Raw genomic sequence first — 23,316 nt, 5'->3', positions numbered from 1 at the left:
GAAATGGATATACTTTCCATCAGACGGAAGATATTGATTGATTTTTTATCCTCTTTTCATTGTTCTATTCCTGGGATGAATTAATGTATTCTCTCAATTTCAGGTCTTATGCTCCCTCCTGTTATTCTATACTCAATGAAGAAAACAACACTCGTGGTAGTTCCAAGCAGTTGAGTGTACTATATTATAAAGGTCAGACTTAAGACAAATTCAATCACAAGCTGTGGCGACGCCAGCTTTCAAAAACAGGGGGGGCAAGGAAATAATATACGATAATTACAGTTCTGCTGATCTTGTAATTATTTTAGCTTTAGTATGGCAAATTTTAGGAAGGAGAACAAAATTTTAGGGGGTGGAACTTGGGCCAACCCCCCTAGCGTCGCCTCTGATAACAAGTGGAATTTTGTAGAACAAAACAATGTGATTAATAAAAATCTAAAATTCGGTAGAATTGTTTATATTAGATGTTTAACTGTCACAAACACAAATCTGAAAACATCGAACTTGACAGGCCAATCAGAGTCAAGAGTCAAGGTCGGATTATCGATAACTCGAATTTGACTAGAGCTCCTCATTGGTTAATTAAACAAACGTGAGAAAGTCAGACATGTACATACATTTTGCGGAGTAGCTTTACATTGATTTCACTTATATTTTATATTTATAAATCTTGAATTTAAGAAATTACATAATTCCTTTCTTTTATTCTTATGCACTTGTTTTTCGACAAGTCTCTTGTGGAAATAATACTTGTTTGTAATAATTTGAATGTATTCATTCTTTGGATGTTAATTTTTTCCAATTGCTCTGAACTTTGTTAAAAGGTCTGAGTAGTGTATAAATTACGACATTGACTACTAAAAATATTGCTATACAAAAACTAATTAAACTGTGTGTGGTCCTCATAGCGAACCACTTCGTATAGCAGGCCATTATCAAGGAAAGCCCGCCAAATAAGAACCCTATTGTGCCAGTTAAGATGTGGACAAATTTGTTCAATTTTGGTGAAATATAGTTCTTCAATTCCTTCCTATACAAAGTAGGAATGCCGTTTATACCACTCAATATGGAGAAAGAGAATCCTGTAAGACCGAAGATTCCGTGCCATGTGATGAAATGTTCCTTGTTTTTATTCACTTTATCTTGATACGCACAAATGAATCCCATGGTTGCACCAATCAAAGCAATTGTTTCTATAACCCAATGGATGAAAACGGTGTCTTTTCCTAAGAATTTCCTTAGTATTGGATTGATCCCTCGGAATACTAATAAGCCTTGAACCATCATCAGCATCCACTGAAAAAATAAATTCAAAGTAAGTAATGAACTCTCAGTATTAGGTGTTCGGTATTTTTGTAAATCAGTCATTTGGGTTTATGACTTAAAATAGGTCTCACATCTGCATGGCCGTAGCTAGAAAAAAAATTCGGGGGGTGGTCCGTGTTATAAATTAAACGCACTGTTTAATAATTAAAAGTCTTTAATAAAATATAGGAAATAACTGTGTAGTAAACACACTGACAAATATACAATAATACTCTTCAACAACGGCCAACGAGAGAAAGGAGCGAGCATGGCTTGCACATGGCCTATCTAACAATTACACAGAATAAATATACAACTGCGCATGCCGCGCATAGAAATACTACAAGACAACTTATATTACTTATGTACTGGGTAAATATTTCAACACCCCCACTTACACAGTACAAATAAAAAACAAAATCACATGATGAAACTTAAGAACTACTACATATCATGAATGCCCAACATTTTTGAAAAATTATTATGTTTAACAGCAGGTAAACTTTTCGTTAAAATATCAGCTGGCATTTCATGTGTCGGTAAATGTTTCAATACAATTTGCTTTTCTGCAATAACTTGTCGAACAAAATGATGTCTGATGTCAATATGCTTTGACCTTTTATGATAGGTATCATTCGCAGATAATTTAATTGCACCTTGATTATCACTGAACAAATTCACACAAAGAGCTGTTCCCATTATCATAATTAACATTCATACCAAGACATTCTCTGACAACACCCAAATCTTTTACTTTGAATATTTTGCTTAATTCGTCTTTTAAATTATTAGTTTCCATTACATCATTGGAAAAAATGAAAAAATCATCCACATATAAAGTTATGACTATAAAGCTATTTTCAACCTTTTTGGAAAAAAGACAAGGTTCATATTGAGATTTAGTATATCCCAATTCTAATAATACTGAATTAATTCTATCATTCCAACACTTAGCTGACTGCTTAAGACCATAAATTGCCTTATTAAGCTTCAAAACTTTACATTTATCAGATTCTGAGCATATAAAACCTTATGCCTTATGTCTAAATTTAATTTGACTGTTAATGCAAATAAAATTCTAAGAGTGGAATATCTGACTACAGGAGAGAAAGTCTCATTGTAATCAATTCCATACTTTTGTGTAAATCCCTTTGCGACTAACCTTGCTCGATATTTCACTTCTCCATCAGCACTGGACTTCCTCTTGAAAACCCATCTTGAATCGACAACAGTGACATCTCTCTCCGTTTCAACTAATTCCCATACCTGATTCTCTTCAAAAGACTGTAGTTCCTCTTCGATGGCACTTTTCCAAAAAATACTATCAGGACTGGATAAAGCCTCTGAAACAGATTTCGGATTACCTATTGCACTGTTATGTCCACCACATGCATATGTTACGAAGTCTGGATCCACCTTCTTTTTTCTCTGTCTTTGAGATCTTCTAGGTTGATCGTTTGATATACCTGAAGTAGTCTCAGGTTCACTGTCGTCCAGTTCATCTGTTGGTTGACCATTTTCTTTGAAATCTTCCATTTTTGATGCGGAGACTCCCACTGAATCTGTCACCTCTTGAACTGGTTCTTCGATGTTTAGAGCAACACTCTTCTTTATGTTCTCCAGTTTTGTGACATCTCGACTGATGAAAACTTTTCGGCTGTTTGGGTTATAAAGTCGGTATCCTTTGGTGTGATCATCAAATCCTACAAGGATGCATTTGACGGCCTTTTTATCCCATTTCTGCCTATTCTCTTTTGGAACATGAGACATTGCGGTACTTCCAAATACTCGTATGCTACTAATGTCTGGCTTTTTGTTGTGCCACATTTCATATGGAGTTTTTGAAATACTAGAGGTAACTGAACGATTGATTAGGTGGCAAGCAGTTTTACTCGCTTCAGCCCAAAATTGCTTACCTAGGTTTTGGTCGAAGAGTAAACATCTTGCTCTTTCTACAATCGTCCTATTGAACCTCTCTGCCATACCATTCTGCTCTGGAGTATAACTGTTTGTCCTTTGATGAACAATACCATTGTTTTTGAGATAATTTTGGAAATCTCTACCAATGTACTCCCCTTCATTGTCTGTTCTCAGAATTTTTATTCGTTTATTCCTCTGTTTTTCCACTAGGCATCTGAACTGGTGAAACTTCTCTGGAACTTCATCCTTCGATTTTAAAAAATAGATGAAACACATTCTTGAGTAATCATCTATGAATGTGAGAAAATACCTTGAGCCTCCTATAGATAATTTTTCATGAGGTCCACAGACATCACTATGAATAATCTCCAATACGTCACTGGCTCTACTTCCTTTTGCTGGGAACGGTAATCTATTTTGTTTTGCCTCGCAACATACCTCACAATTAGATTTCTGTATTTTTTCTCCAAGTTTGAACGGTGGCATACCTTCAACTACTTCTGGCATTTTTATTAAGAAATCCGAGTTGATGTGCCCTAGTCTCCTGTGCCATAGATCTGGTGTAACCATTGGAGCGGCCAACAATGCTGTTGAATTCTTGTTATTCAATCTCAGCTTGTATACATTGTTCTTCAAATCAGCTACTCCAACAAGAACGTTATTTTTATTAAAAATTTCACATCCTGTGTCATGGAAATTTACTCTGGCTCCGTTTCTAATTAATTGGCTAACAGAGACCAGATTCGTGGTTAGTCCTGGAATGAAGTGTACGTTTTGTAAAAGTACATTAACACTTTTTCCTCTCACCATAGTTTCCATTCTGACATCACCTGCACTTTCGACTGCAAGTTTGGCCTCATTCGCACATAATATTTCTCTTATTTCTGGCTTCCGTTTGTCAATGAGATCGTTATCACTTGCTGTAAGGTGAAAACTGGCACCGCTATCAATATACCAGTCAGTGTTGCTAAAAGAACCATTAGCAAACACGGCACTCAAAGCGTAAGTTTGTTTTTGTTTAGACACTGCGACACATAATGTCCTTTTTCCTTACATTTGAAGCATGTGATATTACTACGATCCTTTTTGTTTACGTTATTCTCAAATCTTTGGTTATTCCATAGACAAATAAAGAGAAGACTGACGACTGCGTGCAGTCGTTTGAAATGTTGATGCTAGCGACCCGAGGGACAGGGTTAGGAACTAATGTATCGCTATTTCACACAAAAACATATTTCATCCTTATCTACTGTATCTACTGATGAAATGTTTTCGGCGTAAATTCCAACCTCTCTTTTGTGTTTCATTTCAGTTCTCTCCTGATTCTTATTTTCTTGCAGGTACAAGTTTGTTAATAATAATAACAATCTTTATTTCAGAAGATTCTCATTTACAAAAAAATAACAAATGAAACAATGTCAAAAACTCTTTACATAAAAAAATACTAAATTTTAGAGGGTTCCAGTTGAAATAAATGATCATGTAGGTATGTATTTTTCGTATTTTTTGAAATTTTCCTTCGTTTGAATATTTGATGGCAACGCATTGAAGAATTTTAGGCATATATCTTCTAGTTTTTTCGTATAAGTATGATAATTATAAATATAAAGCACCTTTTGTCATAACTGATCAGCATTTTATCATAACATTATCTATTCATGTTGCATCCAAACTTGTTAGGGGTTCAACCACGAACAAGCACTGTTTTAGACCTCCAAATAGAATTTTTGAATGGGATAAATCAATTGAAGCTGTTCTATCCAGCAAATATTAATATGAGTATGAGTAAAATATGTGGGGACCATATCAGTGAGGACAATTTTTTCAATACACCTAAAACAAGACTTTTACTTTCATCCCTGCCAGATTTTCCAAATTATGCACTGCTTTAAGATCAGAATAATTTAATTAATTATGTGCCGAGTACTAGTTTAACAGATTCAAGTTCAGATAGGATCAGAAATTACCAACCGAATACTGATACTGTTTCCCTTTCTGTGAAGAAAAGACCAGGCATTTAAAATCAAATTAATATCAAGAAAAAGAGTCATTTAACAAAGATAATTTTTTTTTATATTAGTACCTAAATGTCGAAGAGAGCAGTTGTGTCGATTTAAGAAAAGGGAGCTATATTTTCACTTCATATTGTTCTATTGCTATCACCTAATATACTTTCAATAAAAGTCTCTTCAGGATCACCATCAATTTTTCACTTTGTTCCAGGTTTCAAAAGGCTTACGTTGGAGTTCTGCCAAAGAATTGAAGATTCCAATTCTCAATCAATCCTTCGATTTCCTGGATATTTGTCAGTAATCACAAAAATAATTATTTTATCTTCAAATGAAATGTTTCCTTCTTTAATATTCAAGTGGTACAATACGATATATATAATTTGATTCAATTATTCAATTAATTTCTGTTCACAAATATCAATTTGTATAATTATGTGCAATAAAAAGTATGTCAAAATTCGTTGAGTATTATTACTTGAGTAAAAATTAAGTTGGATGCAAAACCTCACTGAAATATTGAAAAAACTGTAATTGATATTACAGTTTTTTCACAATTTTCGGTGCAGGTTTTCATTCAAATTTTGAGTTGTTTGGAATTATGAAATAATAAGGAGCCAAATGCGCAGAATCAACATCATTAGTTCCAATCCCTGCCCATAAGGTCGCCACAATCACGCTTATTTATTTTACCGCTGAGTCGTCACTCTTTTCCTCCTTTCTCTATGGGTTATTCTCATTGACGTACGACCTACTGTTCGAATCGCTGCTTCTTCCGCCATCTCTGGACCACCTCTGGAACTGTTTCCCTTTTCGTGCGTTACTTTTAGCAGAAAACGCTTCTCCATGCCCCTGGCTACCGCCATCTGCGTGCATATCGAGCAATTTCGATTTAATGGCATCTGTTGTTATTTTAATACCAGAGTGTTCAACAGCCATAATCATCGGTGAATATTTCGGGGGTAAGCCTGCCAAGAGTAATGATCCGACCCATTCATCATCAATGTTGAAGCCCGTTCTTTTCAACTTTTGCGATGTTTCGACGACTTGAGTTATGTAACTCTCCATAGAATCATGGTTCTCCAATCTGGCTGGTCCTTAAAAGCCCGATCTTTCTGGTAAAACCGCCATCGTCGTACAGATTTTTAAGTTTCGTCCATACTTCTTTAGGAGTTTTTGCATCTCTCACGTGGGTGTAAAGCGATGGTTCCATTGTCAATATTAATTTTGCCTTTGCTTTGGCTAATAAAACGGAGTCCAATTCACTGCCATCAATGCACTTATCCAACCCTTCGAGTACTAGCACGTTTTCAATGGCGAATACCCATTCCTGATAGTTTTCGCGTCCGTTTAGCTTTGGCACACTGGCGAAATAATTAACTGCTGCCATCTTGAATTATTGTTCGTCTGTTTCACAACACTATTTCACAATATATATAAATGTACTTACGTAGTGGAACGTTCCCGACCGATAAACTATTATAAGAAGTCTAGATTGCACGCAATGAGAACGCACCTGGGCACATAACCTGTTATAAATTAAACGCACTGTTTAATAATTAAAAGTCTTTAATAAAATATAGGAAATAACTGTGTAGTAAACACACTGACAAATATACAATAATACTCTTCAACAACGGCCAACGAGAGAAAGGAGCGAGCAGTGCTTGCACATGGCCTATCTAACAATTACACAGAATAAATATACAACTGCGCATGCCGCGCATAGAAATACTACAAGACAACTTATATTACTTATGTACTGGGTAAATATTTCAACATTCCGTTGACCACTCTAGAAAATATTGCGGAGTTTGCTATGGCCCTGGCTATGGCATTGTACATCTGGGCCGGTGGAATTCAATTCGTTTTTTTGCTTTAAAATTTTAGAATACCTCGATTCGCTTTCTACATCTGAATTTGATGTCGAAATGGAAATTTTTTTATTATATCTACGTAGATAAAAAAAACATATAGTGAGTACCTACCTCAAAAAAATAAATACTCTTGGAGAATTTCCTTTAAAAATAAGAATTTGTGGTGAACGTTTCATGGACCATGATCAAGAATATATATAGGCTGATAAGACTATATATAATATACGTTCCTTAATTTTTCTCCTCAAGTTTTGAATCACCCTAAATTGATTACTCACTCTTCTGTATCTTGAAAAATGTAGTAACATAATAAACATAATTTAACCCTTCAAGCTGAAATTTCTGGTATGGATTACCAATATCCTGTGTATCATTCATATGTTCGATAAAATACATCCCTAATCATACAGGGTTGTGGAAAATCACAAGAAATACTGAAATGTTTTTTTTTTTCAAATAGAATGACCTGCATATCGTAAGCTGTATTGAAAGAAAATAAAATTCCCTTTTAGACGTTATAAATGTTCCTATACCTAAATTGTAAGGTTCCCTGATTAAAAGCAAGTTTTTATTCCAATGGCAAGGCAATATTGGCAGACACTTGTTGCAGAACTCCATGAAATGTCATAGAACTTTTAAATTATGGTGATTTGATTAACGGAATCGCTTATAAAACATTTTTGAGTTCTATAACAATTATTTCATGAAAAATGATTTAAATGGCAATAAATGATATACTTACAGAAGTTTTGATAATATTTTTTTCAGCCAATACGATCAAATGTAGAAAGAACATGCAGAATGTTTAATGAGATGTCAGAGATGTGCATCCTGACCAAAGAACATGAGGAAATTCATACGCATTGGTCGTGAAGAATCGTCGATCAATTCATTTTTTTTTTATTTTCTCCTCTTCATAATAATTTGAATTTTCTTGAGGATTACTAAATAATTATTTGAATTTTTTTTTCCGAAATCGATAGAAGATACGACAAAATTACAAGGCACCAAAAAGTGTAGTACTGGACCAAAGTTTCTTCTTACATTTTTCTTTACTATCAGATTGATCCACCAAAAAAATGTTCTGAAGGAAAGAAGCGGCCACTGTTTCAGAAAAAAAATTATCCTGTAGATTTTTTTTGTTTTTTGGAAATTAAGATATCACATCATGAAAACTTCAAATTGGTATATTTATACAATATTCAAGTTTAATATCTTGCTAAGAGAAGGATATGAAAAAAAAACTGAAAACAATTGAATTTTAACCCCTGTATCTCGTAAACAAAGTGACTGCGGGCTCATGTTTATAGGATTTTTTTTTAATAACCAGAGGAATCTTTCATTTTCGTTGGTACTGAGGTTGGTACCTCCAATTCAGGAACAACCTTTATATGGGAACCGGGTTATTTTTTTTAAGTTGAGTCAGTAGAATTTTTCGAAAAGATAACATCTCACGGAGAAATGTTTCGAATAAAAGGTTGATGATTTTAAGGGGAAACCAACTTTTGCCTGATCCTCTTCCATTTAATTCCCTCTTGAGGCGTTACGGGGATCAGCTTTGGAATTTCGAATCGGAACGCCTATTGTTTATTCCAGATTCATATTATACATAAAAAAATACAAAATTTTTGTATGAACATTCTTTCACGATTCATCACAGATGGCTCTTATTCTAGTTTGAATTTTCCGTCTGAACGACCTTAGTGCACCGGTTTCATTAATATTTTCAATTCGGACATTTTCTGCTGAATTGTTTATTTTCACTACTACTGTCATTGATCTTTTGAAAATGCGGCGAAATTATTTGGTTTTGGTTCAAAATACCTACTCAATTATTTCCCATTAATTAATGAGGACGTATCAATTGGAAGAAGATCATTTGGAATCTACCAGTAGAAATCTGCATACGCAGAACATTAGGTATGTTTTGTTTCAACGAATATAGTTACGACTAAAATTTCATGTGATTCAATGTCACTCAATGAGGCCATTTAGATAGTTCAAACTTGATTTCAAAATTTAAAATGGCGGAAAACCTGCAACGTTCGAGATTTTTTTTTCGGTAGGCAAATTGAATTTCATTTTCTGAATGAACTCGATTTTCTAAAAATTTTTGTGGAAACATTTTTCCATATTTCAAACAGAATTTTTTTTTGTCGAATCCAGACAATTTTCTCTGGGGTAGAATTTCAACATCTAGGGAGGGAAAGTCAAAAACATTCGTTATTATTTTGAGAATAGTCTTTTTCTTCCGGGCAGTTTCAGACATACTATGGGGGTGTAAAACCGCCCTAGGGACTAGCCTGGATTCAAGTCTGTCCCTATCTACTGCTAAACTGCTTTGAAGTATAGGAACATTTATTCATTTATTTTATTTATTTAATCAGACGGCGAAGCCATTTAACGTTACATTTCATTGAATTATAAAGAACAAAAATACACAAGCACTCATCCATAAAGTCGAACTTTCAAGAAATACACACTTTAAAAAATTTTTTATTATTATTGTTGGGCCTTAGGTAAAATCAGATCTGAGATGCCAGCGGACTAGTAAAAGCTTGAGATTCGAAGGGTGAATATAGATACCAAAAATATATCAGCCTGACATTTGTTAGCTAGGCGAAGAGCTCTAGATAATGGACTGAGGACACTATAATTTGTTGGCGCAAAGTTAATGTGAAAAACCTCTCGAGATCTTATAGGAGCGCTGGACTACAGTTGAGATTTATTCTGCTCATTAAGTAATTACAATCGATGAGGTTATTCACAAGTTTGAAAATGGGCATAACGTGAGGTTATCTCTTCTCAAATCCAAAGATCGTAGTCCGATTATCTCTTGATTATAATTTTCGGATGACATTGACAATCCAGTCTTATACGATACCCACTTCAAAAATTTCCTCGGTACCCGTTCAATATTTTGTCTATGGACAATATAATAAGGCGCCCATACCACTGCTGAATACTCTAAAATACTCCTTACATTTGAGCAGTATACTGTTTTTAAAACATTCACATCATTAAATCCTTCAATGATCTCTTTATGAAACCCAGCATTTTGAAAGCCTTATTGGTGATGAACTGAATGTGAGGGATAAAAAACTCATTTTTGAATCGAAATAGACTCCTTAGTCTTTAACTACATTACATTACATTTATATATCTTCTCTTCTGAAAGGAAATTTCATTTTCTTTACATCTTATGATATGCAGGTCATTCTAATTGAAAAAATTGAAAATAATGGGGGTAATTAACCCCCACCCCCATGAATATCGAAACCCTGAAAGAAAGTTACCCAACGTGGTGCACATAAAACATTTCATGCAATAATTTCATTGCAAATTATTGGTTTTGAATCGTTACTACCGCCCCCCCATGAAAAAGAGCTATATCCACCCTTGTATAACATCATTATTCAAGATACAAAAAAAAGCCCTAAGACTACTTAGTAAAACCAGTTACAGGCAGTCCTGCAGAGATCTCTCCAAAGAAAATGGGATTCTCACATTATATGGCATATACATCCAGCAATGCCTCATTTTTATGTTCAAAAATAAACATCTATTTGAAGAATATGAAAATAAGAAGGCATACTATGAAACTAGAAATTTAAAGTACCTATATCCCAGGCATGATCTTACTACTTCGCAGAAGCATGCTAGATATAGAACATTAAAGTTATTCAACTCACTACCGACTAGTATTAAAAAAATAGACAACATCAAAAATTTCAAGAAGGAAGTCTTCAAGTTTCTGCTTGAAATGGAACCATACTCAATGGATGATTTTTGTTGCATATGAATTTATTCTTATTTTCCTTGACACTGTACCATTTCATTTGATCAATTATACATATATTGTAACAGGGTGATTTGGAATAAAGATGGTTATTATTACTTTCCGTTGACCGTTCTCCGTTTCTTTTTAGGACACCATCAATTGTGACCCACCCTGTATGCATATGTAAATTTAAAGAACGGTTCATTTGATGTTAATTCCTATCAATTCAAACTGACCAGTCTTCTACAGAACGAAATAAAATTGAATTTCTCGTTTTGAAAATTCTAGTATCGCTTTTCTGAATGAAGTGGCCCATCCTGAATATATATGTAAATTTAAAGAACAATTCATTTGAATGCTAGTGGCCTTTATTTGATGTTAATTCCTATCAATTCAAACTGAACCTTCAGCACCAGTCTACAGAACGAAATAAAATTGAATTTCTCGTTTTGAAAATTCTAGTATCGCTTTTCTGAATGAAATTTTCAATACAACAGGGTGTCCCGGGAAGAATGCGACAAACGGATATCATGAATTAAGGTCATCATGGAGGACTCGTATCAAGAGGTTTCAATCGCCTGAGTGCCTTCGTTTGGGATATACAGGGTGATGTTCATTTCATGAGTGGAGTTTCATTATTCAATAACTCTTTAATCAATAGACCAAATAATTTCAAATTTTGAAGTTTTGTCACCCTTTACTATCGTCTTCTTTCAATATTTCTGAAATCGAATAAATCAGATCCAGACTAGGAAAATTTCTGACATTTTCTATTTTCGTGAATATTGGATCACCCTGTACGTGAACATTATGATTTTTATTCATTTTCGTGACCACAAAGAATTGATTCATAATAAAAATTCTAAATCTCTGTTTGGCACGGTCATACAGGGTGATCAATAAACATATTTAAATGTTTTTTAGTTCAATAACTCTTCAATTGATCAACCGAATAATTTCTAATTTTGAAGTTTTATCACCATTTACTATCGCCTTCCTTTAATATTTTTGAAATCGAATTAATCAGAACCGGACCAGGAAAATTTTAGACTTTTTCTATTTTCGTGAATATTGAAATACCCTGTACATTGATATCATGATTTTTTTCGTTTTCGTAACCACAAAGAATTAATTCATAATAAAAACTCTAAATCCCTGCTTGGCTCCTTCATACATGGTGATCAATATTTCTTTATGAGAAAAATTTTATAGTTCAAGATAGGTATCTTGAATTTATCGGAAAGGATATTTCGAAAATTGCAGTTTTTTTCACACGAATGCCTTCCCTAAATATTTCTCAAATTATTTAAGAAAACTTTAAATCAACAAATTGGATGAGGAAAAGAACAAAAAACAGCAAATAATTTGAGATTATTTGATCTTGAAAACAATGAATCAAAAACAAAATAAATAAAATATTTTCAGTTCGGCAGAAATTGTTCAAAATGGTATCCCTCCATTTCAATACATTTTTGAGCACGTTGATTTCGCTATCGTATTCGATTGTGATTTGATAATATCGCAAACAAATTATTTGTATCAGTTACTCCCTAGTGTTAGTCTGTATCGCATAGACCTCCACATTAAAAAAATCCAAGGGTGTCAGATGAAGGGATCGAGGAGGCCTCATTTCCATTCTGCTAATCCATCTTTTTTCAAAAGTCTCAGTCAAATAATCGCGCAATTTTTTTTTGTTAGTGCGCATTAGCTCCATGTTGCAACCACAATGTTTCCATTTAAATGTTTTCTAACAAACAAAATTATGTTCCAAAAAATTTAGATCAATTTTTCCTGTCTACCTAAGTATTTTAAAAAATATTTGGGCAAATAAAACGATTCTTGTAGATTCCGCATCAAACATTCATTTCGAGAATCTAACTTAGGAATTTTTATGAATTTTGGATTATCCTGAGCCCATACGTGAAAATAACGGGAATTATTGATTCCATTCCTAGTGAATGGCGAACTGCAAAATTCCACTCTTAAGGGAATGTTAATTGATCATCCTGTATGACGATTTAGAATTTTCATATTGAATTAAATTTTTGTGATTACGAAAAGGCAAAAAAATCTTATTGTTCACGTAGTCGTACAGTGTGATCTAATATTCACGAAAATAGAAAAAGTCCGGATCTGATTTCCTGGTCCGGATCTGATTTAAATTTCAGAAATAATGAAGGAAGGCTATAGTTAAGGGTGAAAAATCATCGAAAATCGAAATTATTCGGTCGATTAGTTAAAGAGTTATTGAACTGTGAAATTTCACTCATGAGACGAAGATCACCCTGTATATCCCAAACGCAGGCTCTGAGACGATTGAAACCTCTTGATACGGGTCCTCCATGATGACCTTAATTCATGGTATCCGTTTGTCGCATTCTTCCCGGGACACCCTGTATTTAAAAGTGACCAAGTGAGAAAACTCACGTGGATAACCACGCATTGATTCAAAATTTCATCCATTCTTGTTTGAGCTTTCGTAATCATATCTATTTATCAACGACTGCTAAAGAACATTGCTCTTCCATCGGCTAGCCAACTCAAGTTGCACTTGCATGGAAGCTGTGTTCCTTCCACAGGTGTCGTGTAGAATCCACAATATCCAAAATGCGCGCTGCTATTGGTATTGATAGATCACAACACAACTGTACAATTACTCGCATTACGGTAGCATTCGACACGAGTCGTTATCTACCTTTAATTCCAGTGCTTCAGTTTGCGATGCCCTTCGGGAATAATTTCTTCACAAAATACGGCACAACGACATGTGGTGCGATCGTGTCTCAATATGCGAATAATCGCCGAATAATAGATGTCTAAAACACATTTTGACGTCATATTAATAGTATCCCTCAGGCGATATCACACCTATTACTTGCAATAAATACAAAAATTACCTAGGTATCTAAATTCTACCATCAGCAGTTGAATAAACAATCGAAAAGTCCCTTTGAATTTTGCTGATGAAAAAAATAACTGAAAAATCGAATGATAATGCCCGGACTGTGCAATAAATAAAAATTTAAGTAATTATTATTTTCTAAAAATCATTTACTACTTTCCCAAAGAAATCTTATTTCAACTGTCATAAACCCAAGAGCCTAGGCACTCAAAAATGGCGAAAAAGGGATAACATACCCAGCAAAAAAGACAAGATAGAAAAAAACGCGAAATTAATCAGAAAATTTGATATCGAAAGTAGCAGGTTTTACTAATGTTTCTCAATTCTGGAAATATGTTCAACACTAGACGAAAATGGTACGCATAGCTTTTGATGATGTTATTTTGATAACTACAAATAGGTTGTGTCAAAGCTTCCACATACTAAATTCGAAAAGTTATATATAACAAATGTGGACCATGAATTATTATTATTTCCAGTATTTATCAACATTTCACTTGAATTAAAGATTACCTCATTGCAAAGAAGTTAATTGATAGTATTCCTGTACAATGTTGATGAATAGAATTTCCAAGTTTGATTTAAGTTATAGGTACTACTGATACATATATACGAAAACTTTGTTATAGTTTCATATAGAATATTGCAAGTATCTGTCAAATACATATGTAAAATCAGACAGCATTTGCTTTCATTATTATTATTTAAAAACCATCTTGAAAATTATGGACAGTAATCACCTACAAAATACTTACTCCTATATTTGAAAAGAACACATGAACGTTCATTATAACTAATTCACTTATGGCTATTAAATAAAGAATTAATAATACAAATATAATTTGGAAGAATTGTATCAAATTGGAGAACCCCTCATTTTCATTTCTTTTAACTTTTTGTTTCTTCATCTCTTTCCCCATTCCAAAATATAACCGTATTCTAAACACTGGGAATAAAAATTGAGTAGCAACCGAAACTAATTATCTAAGTATATATAAAACCGCTTGCACATATACGTCAAACTATAAACGTAAAATCACAGCCCAAACGGGACCATCTAGAGCAAAAATGACAAGAATTAGACCCCCCTCAAAATCGTCTGGAGATCCCGGGAAAAATCCCAAACCTTCGATTCTCCCCGCGGTTTTCGAGTATACGGGGTGTTTCGGATCATTTTGACATTTCAAGTCCCATATTTCTGTGGTATCTGTGGACAATTTGGCTGTCAGTGTCATGTTAATAATAAATATTCCATTTCGATATATGAAAGTTCTTGAAAAAGTTTGCAGTTTCCAAAATTGTTATTCTTTAAATAAATGCCGACAGATAAAATGCAAAGTTTTCGGCGAATCGAAAATTCGATAGATATTTGTCAAAATTTGGAAATGAACATTGATATCATCGAATGCATTTTCAGTTCAGGTTCGTTTGAAGGGTTTGTATAATTATTGATTCCATTGGATGAATGTTACTTTATTTCAGGAATTTTTCGTTTATTTTCCACAAACTATAAAACTACATTCTCTTTCGTGAGAATTTGAATCTATTGCGACAAAAGATGGAACTACAAAAGAGAACAGAAGCTTCATCCGATCATGTATTAAACAGATAGAAAAACTCCTTATAGATAATTCACAATTGGCTTTATTACTGGAAAAAGAGCCAAGTTAGTCAGATGACATTCAAAAAATTTCCATGTGTTTTTTGAATATCTAAAATATACACTTTTACGACTGAAGAGTGCAAAAATATAAGTGACCTATCAGTTTTTGAAGAATTTGAGTGCAGTGCTGTTGAATTTATAATGAAGAAATCAAATCGTTGTGAAATCTTTCATACGAATAATTTCAACCATATATACCCTGTTATATTATCATAATATTATTTGTCGTTCAACTGAAACCTTGGAAATTAAGAGACTCTCAAATTTATAACCCGATTTCTCAAAAAGGTTCTACCTAGATATTAAATTTGCTTATGAGGTAACATAAGCCATGGGTATTCGAAAGGCAAGTCTATTCATTCTGTCTCTTTTCAGGTTGTTCATTTATAGCTATACTATATACATATATAAAATCAGTTCGAATTTTTCACTTGAATTACTAGTCAAAATGTTACAACAGAAATAAAATTTGAAGGATCATTCAGTATATGAAGAATTTTGACATGGCAGTTACTTTCGAAATTGGTATGAATTTTCCAGCAATTCAATGTAGGTATTAAATACTTTAAAAGGTAACTATTTATTAATACCTGCCATGTCATGAATGAATGATTAAACTTTTATAAAAATGTATATACCTATTATTACAACTCTCTTTTGTTGAATCAAATTTCAATTAAGTTTTCAAAGGAGTTTTCATATGTTTACAATTAGACATGTTGAATTATTGCAATACATATTTGAAGAATATAAACAATTACTATACTACCTTTTTCATAATTTCTAGTGATATTCATCCCTAAACATTTTTAGCTTTCCCTAAATTCTTTACGATAAAATTATCACTTAAATTTTCTATCAGATATATTCATTCAGAATTAACATTTGTTAAAACAAAAAAGTCATCCAAGTACAATGCAACAACAGTTAGCAAGTTATTTTTTGATTTTATGTAAATACAATGCTCAATTGTTGATCTTTTTCAACTAATATCTGTCAAAATTTCATTTACTATATATATTGCCCTGTTCAATTTACTTCTGAGTAAAACCCAGAGCTACAAGCTTGCTCTATAACGTAACGAACCATCACGATTATTAAGCTTGAATTCAGCTGTCCTCCACTGAATCAGAATTATCTAGTGGAATTTCTATATCATCCCTTATCTATGATAACTACATCGCGACTGGTATTAATGAAATTGTTACCTGTATCCCTTTGATCATTCACCAGAACCCACAAAAATCATTTTTGTCCATATACCTTCAAGAAATATGCAAAATTCATCGATACAATTTTCAGATTCTAAAAACGCCTTAGTTCTTCAGGAATGTCCAATTGGTCTTTCAATATTATAAATTATGGAAAATAACCTACTATTAACCAAATTTTTAGATTTCAAAAGGTGTCCTTCCTTGTATTCTAAATATATACACCCTATATAATTGTTGATCGAATATTGTATTTCTTAATAAATTATGAAATAGAAGTATAATTTGTTGCTCAACTGAAAAAAGTATTGATGAACCTCGGAAATGAGGGACTTCTTATAACCTGATTTCTCAAAGAATATATGATATTATTACGATTGTTTGTAAGGCAACATTAGCCATGGGTTTTTGAAAGGTAGATCTATTCATTCTGCCCCTTTTCAGTTTATTATAGCTATACTGAATATTCCTAAAACAAAATTTCACTGTAGGTCTTTTCATAGATCTTATCGAATGATTATGTAAATGCAATATTTGTCAAAACTGAAAATAAACATTGAATGCAGTTTCTTTTTCAGGTAGTATTTCTATTGACTGATAATAACTCTCACATTTTGATCATGCATTTTTCCCAAACTCTTTAAAAAAGAAAGAAATTGCCATTTCTAGAGAAATGAGAATTTCAAATTTCAAAATGTCTAATTACTACTTTAAATATATGCACCCTATATAATTGTTGATCAAATATTGTGTATTTCTTTACAAATTAGTTAATAATTTGAAGCTTTAATCTCAATTTTCAGACTTGAATTGGTCCAACATCTCTAGATACTTCTAATTGATATTCGACAAATAAATATCCTGTATAATTATCCATCCAAACGAAAATAATCCATCTTCTGAAAAGAAAAACAATGTTTACTATATAGAATTAATTTTAATAATGATTCAAAAGTGATGAAATTTTGCAGACTTACTTATTTTGGGTCTTAGATCACAAATCCGCTGTCATAAATTCTTCAATCCAGCTAGTTTTTTTTTTAATTGTGAAATTGGCTTAATGAAGGCGAGGTTATCCACATTAATAGCTAGTTTTCTTGTATTTTATTAACTGATTCTCGTTAGAAATGATTAATTAATCACAATTCAAGCTTTCCCTGAAATAAAAATGCCTTTCTTTCGTCGAAATCGATGGTTTTATCGATTGTTTATATATGGCGGCGGCCATCATGTTTAATACGTAACGTGTGTCAGATGCATAGACCTAATATTAGGTCTAATAATCTGCAACGTTGCCTGTATGCCAGATCTTCTTGATAGGATCGGTTTTTTACTTGGTGGAAATTCATATTAATAGATTGTTTGAGATTATGACGTATTATAAAACTGTATGGAAACTCATAATTTTCGCACAGCTATTCGAGCAGAAAATTCGGCTTATTCCGTGATGAATAAATGGTAGTTCATATGGTGTTATTCCGGTTTTTTCGATATTGGCATCGGATTCAGTTTAGTCCTCCTGAACATATACAGGGACATTGATGTTGACGACGAAGCTGTGATTACAATGTTTTCAAGGGTTCACAGACCAAATTAGATTTTGTGTTATACTTGCCAATTGTCTTTTTTTTTTTCTTATGAAACAATAGATTTACTATTTTTTTTTAAATTTCTACCTGAATGGCTAAAATCGTGATAAGTTAATAAATATATTATAATATAACAAATACATAAGCGCACAAATTTTTTTACCGAAATTTGAGGCTTTATTGTAAAACACTGGTTATACATTTATGATTCGAAATATTGCCCATCGCTGATCACTATACTTTCTCACATCTTTCGGGCAGCGTACGAATTGAAAAAACTGGTCATCTTTTGAAGCGATCCACGAATCGATCCAAGTTTTTAATTCTTCATAAGATAGGTCAGCTGGTCAGCCAGGCTGTGTGCTATTGATCGAAACAAGTGATAGTCCGAGGGAGCAACGTCTGGAGAATACGTCGGGTGAGGTAGGAATTCCCATTTCAACTTTTTCAAGTATATCTTGACTTTCGCAACATGGAGTCGAGCATTGTCACGCAGTAAAACCAATTCATCTACTCTCTCGTCGTATTGCGGCGGTTTGTCTCTCAATTGATTGCGTTCGATAACGATCGCCTGTGATCGTTTCAGTCGGTTTTAACAACTCATAATACACTACGCCGAGCTGGTCCCACCAAATACTGAGCATGACCTTAGAACCGAGAATATTCGGTTTAGCCGTCGACGTGGAAGCATGGCCGGGATATCCACATGATTTTATGTGCTTTGGATTATCGTAATGAACCCGTTTTTCGTCTCCAGTCCCAATCCGATGCAGAAATTCCTTCCGTCTTTGCCTCGAAAGCAGCTGTTCACAAACAAACAAACTCCGTTCAAACACCTCCCGGCTTCAACTCGTACGACACCCACTTTTCTTGTTTCTGAATCATTCCTATGACTTTCAGGCGTTTTGAAATGGCTTGTAGTCCTAATGATCCTGTCAACTATTGTTGCGTTTGAAATGAGTCTTGATCAAGTATTGCCTCCAATTCTGCATCTTCAAAAACCTTCTCTCTTCCACCGCGATGCTGGTCTTCGACATCAAAATCACCATTCTTGAAGCGTTGAAACCACTCTCGGCACGTTCTTTCACTAATAGCGGCCTCACCATAGGTATTTGAGAGCATTCGATGAGCCTCAGCCGCAGATTTATTCATATTTCAGTAGAAAATTAAAACCTCCCTCAAATGACGAGAATTTGGCTCGTAAGCTGACATGGTTAATCGTGAATAACTTTATGATGCAGACACAAATCGACTAACATGTCGATGGCGTTATGTTCACAAATAACTAAACTTATTGTATGACATCTACGATATATTCATTTCGACTACCACTTACCGTTACAGCCAGCTATTGCAAAACGGCAGGACCAAAGTTGTACGCCTAAATCTAAAATTTCGGAATATGACATTGTTCAGCTAAAATATTTTCGAAGTTCAGGCGCTTCCGGTTATATCAGAATTAAAAATTTTTTTTTCAAAACAAACTTTTTTTTCATTTTATATGTCTCAGATATTATCGAGATTTCCATTCTCAATTACTCTTTGCTAAAATTATTGTGTTAGTCCTCATACTTTTCAAAATATCAAGGAAAAACCGTAAAAAAAAAAGAATTTCCTTAGTCACAATTACCTGAATTATTTTTACTGTGAATATCCTTTGCCTATTTCAATTCACTTTCTCAAACTAAAATGATGTTGGAACATCGTGCATATCTTGAATTTGAGAAATATCATCACAGGGTGTTTCAAATATTGTGCCAAAAATTGTGAACAAACTTTGATCATAACTTTCGATTTTCAAATTAGAACCCTATTTTTTGTGATTTCGCTGGATTCTACGGTAAAAAATAAGGGTAGTGTCCAAACATGATTATGCTCTCAAATTCAATAATTCAAGATTTTATGAATTTATGTTATACGTAGGGTCAATTTTATTCGATCTGTTTCCAGACAGACTAGCAATAATACTCTATGACCATAGAAATTCAAATATCTAATTACTTTACATGTGACAGGTATTTTCATTATCAAAGCTTCACTAATTTGATTTCACGAATTGAATTTCCGATATTCAAATGACAAAATTCTGGATATACTTTTCTCTAATTAAGTGGCAAATCAGTTCTTTCCGGCACATTTTGTGGAACAAAATAGACTGGAACGGATTTATCTATTATTTGTCAAATTTGTGATACAGAAAACTGTTCTGCCAACCAACATTTTTCAATGCAAAAATCACTAATAGATATTTATGGAAATTTCCGTCAATTTCAATAAAAAGGCAGTGAATTCGGGAACATAATGTTTAAAACTCGTACAGAAGGCTCATTCTACTACTCGGTCATTTTGAACTCTTGGAAGAATATCAATAAGTTCTGCACTTGTATTATAAATATCTAATTCCATATTCACGATGAATGCAATAGAATTATTGGTAGAACTCATCAAATTTTAAATTAGAAATTTCCTCATCTTCTTGAAAGGATGTTGCATACTTCATGAATATCCATTATACTAGATGGAGTACCTACCTAGAAGAAAAAAACCTCTACCTACCAAATGAAATAAAATCATGCAGGACTCCTGTGTGCCAATTCTATTCATATGAAAAAGCGGTAGAATATATTTTATGAATTCAGGAAAAAATCAGTGTGGTGATGAAAAGGGAGTAACAGAAAGTTTGAAACATCCTTCCGAATTATCTTCTCGTCAATTGGTGGTAAATGTGGATATTTCTGATTGAATGCTCGACAAGTTCTCGAAACAATTCTGTTGCATTCACCGTAGATATGGAATAGATCCAGAATTTCATTATTTGAATAATGGGGATTCATATCGTCAAATTATAATCTTCTAGATTCAATAATGAGTACACCTGTCACTTTGAAATAATTGAATATTTGAAACGCACTCTAGAAACAGATTGAATGAAATTGACCCTACGTATAACATAAATTCATAAAATCTCGAATAACTCTTGAATTATTGAATTTGAGAGCACAATCATGTTTGAACACTACCCTTATTTTTTACCGTAGAATTCAACGAAATCACAAAAAAATAGGGTTCAGATTTGAAAATCGAAAGTTATGAACAAATTTTGTTCACAATTTTTGGCACAATATTTGAAACACCCTGTGATGATATTTTTCAAATTCAAGATATGCACGATATTCCAACATCATTCTAGTTTGTGAAAGTGAATTGAGTATACCTACGCATAGGATATTCACAGTGAAAATAATTCACGTGATACTGACTATGGAAATTCTCTCTTTTTTAAGGTTTTTTCTTAATATTTTGAAAACTATGAGAACTAACGCAATAATTTTAGCAGAGAGTAATTGAGAATGGAAATCTTGATAATATCTGAGACATAAAATGAAAAAAAATGTTTTTTTCGAAGAATTTTTTTTTATTCTTGTATAACCGGAAGTGCCAGAACTTCTAAAATATTTTAGCTGAATAGGGCATCATGAACAATGTCATATTCTGAATTTTCAGATTTCAAATCGGCCCCGTTCTCCAGAAACGTCTAATACGCCTTCGAACTTGAAACACCCTGTATAAATATTCATATAAATATCTAAATATAAATATTTTTGAGAGGTTAAGCTTGATATCGGTGTAATCTGGGATTTGGTACCATAGAAAAACTCGAAACCCTTAACGGCGAACCCCCTCAAAATTTAAGGCTAGGACCGCCCTTGATTTGTCGTCATGGAAAGTTATTTGCATCAAATATTTTCATGTGAGCAGGGGCGAAACGGTATGTTCTAGGAAAGAAGTCATATAGAATTCTACCCTAGAATCAGCATAGTATACCGAGTGAATCGTCTAAAATCAGCTTACGATACAAGGTTTCCAAAAAAAAACTTTTATTTTCTAGAGGGATACCCAGTGAAGGATCTACCGGCATAGTGACGGGGTCCAAGGGGCGGAGCCCCTTCGGCGAGCAGAGCGAGTCTTTTATCTAAAATCAACAGACATGTACTCAGATGAATTACGGAGCGATTTCTCTGAATTACAATCCGGATTCCGGACGTAGTTTCCTAATGCTGCAAAAAAACTTTCTAGCCACAGCATTATTCATCAATTTCAAGGACACTTATCTAAGAAATCGTATTCAACTATTAATTGAATTTGTTCTTTATCAACTCATTATATGTTCATAATACTTATCATGCTATGTTAAATTGAGCATTCAATAATGTCAACAAAATAATCTGGACATTTCAAAGATCCGGTAATCTAATAACTGTAATATCAGATGATATAATCATGTCAAACACATAAAGCAAATGTGACACGCGAACGCGAGACGTATTATTGACATTTCATAAAGTATACAAATACCATAGAGTAATAAACAAAAAACATATGTTTATAACTCTGAGACGAATACTAATGTGTTCTATGGGCTTGTGGCAAGGTAACGCCTCGCCACCTGTAAACAACCTTGTAAATGAGTATTGCTAGTTGTATAAAAATTAATCGATTTGATTACAGATAAATCGATAAAAACTATGGCAAATGATGAAAAAAGCGTTTTTATTAGTTTGAATTAGAGATTTGAATTATTATCAATCAACTAGATCAAATTAGAAGGCGAATCAATAAAAATTTATCACCACAACACCTAACATTTCAGGAGAAGAAGACTTACTGCTGGCTACATAATCATGTATGGAAATGTGCAAAAAAACAACAACAGTAGACTTGTTGATATATTTGGTTCACAAGGAGATAAAAGAAAAAATTTTAATAGATAAATAAGGATCGGCTATTATATCAATATCAGCATGGTTAGGAGGATGATGCAAACACGTCCTGTGCTGTGTCCAATGTATTTGAAGTGTAGAAATTGGATTCTCTTACTGCTATCATGTTATTTATTGCGATGTGTTGATTAGTTGATTATTTCATTTGATTTAGTACGGTCTTCAGCCGTTTGACCATTTTATTCTCGTTATGGTCATAACCTAATGCGTTCCTTATTCCTTTGTTGGTGTGCTCCTTCATTCTTTCGTAGGATTTCTCCGCCAGTTTCTTTATATGG

General features: G+C 33.3%; 1 protein-coding gene across 1 annotated transcript; it reads right to left on the bottom strand.

The window, feature by feature from the left end:
* Window positions 1-441: 441 nt before the first annotated feature.
* LOC123683397 (transmembrane reductase CYB561D2-like) lies at window positions 442-22,581 on the bottom strand. Its single transcript, XM_045622413.1, has 3 exons — window positions 22,226-22,581; window positions 14,550-14,780; window positions 442-1,296 (listed from the first exon to the last, which is right to left on the bottom strand). Exons 2-3 carry the CDS (start codon window positions 14,712-14,714, stop codon window positions 775-777), a joined length of 687 nt encoding a protein of 228 aa, XP_045478369.1. The 5' UTR covers window positions 14,715-14,780; window positions 22,226-22,581; the 3' UTR covers window positions 442-774.
* Window positions 22,582-23,316: the final 735 nt, after the last annotated feature.

Source organism: Harmonia axyridis, chromosome 1 (genome assembly GCF_914767665.1).
Source record: "Harmonia axyridis chromosome 1, icHarAxyr1.1, whole genome shotgun sequence".
NCBI lineage: Eukaryota > Metazoa > Arthropoda > Insecta > Coleoptera > Coccinellidae > Harmonia > Harmonia axyridis.
This window is presented reverse-complemented; position numbering and strand designations above follow the sequence as displayed.

What these genes read in the sequence shown, in the direction of transcription:
- LOC123683397 (XM_045622413.1), bottom strand. Translation starts at nt 14,714, where the DNA reads ATGGGGAAAGAGATGAAGAAACAAAAAGTTAAAAGAAATGAAAATGAG. An exon ending in TGTTCTTTTCAAATATAGGA is followed by an intron (nt 1,297 to 14,549) that starts GTAAGTATTTTG and finishes TTATTTTTTCAG; the next exon opens with TGGATGCTGATGATGGTTCA.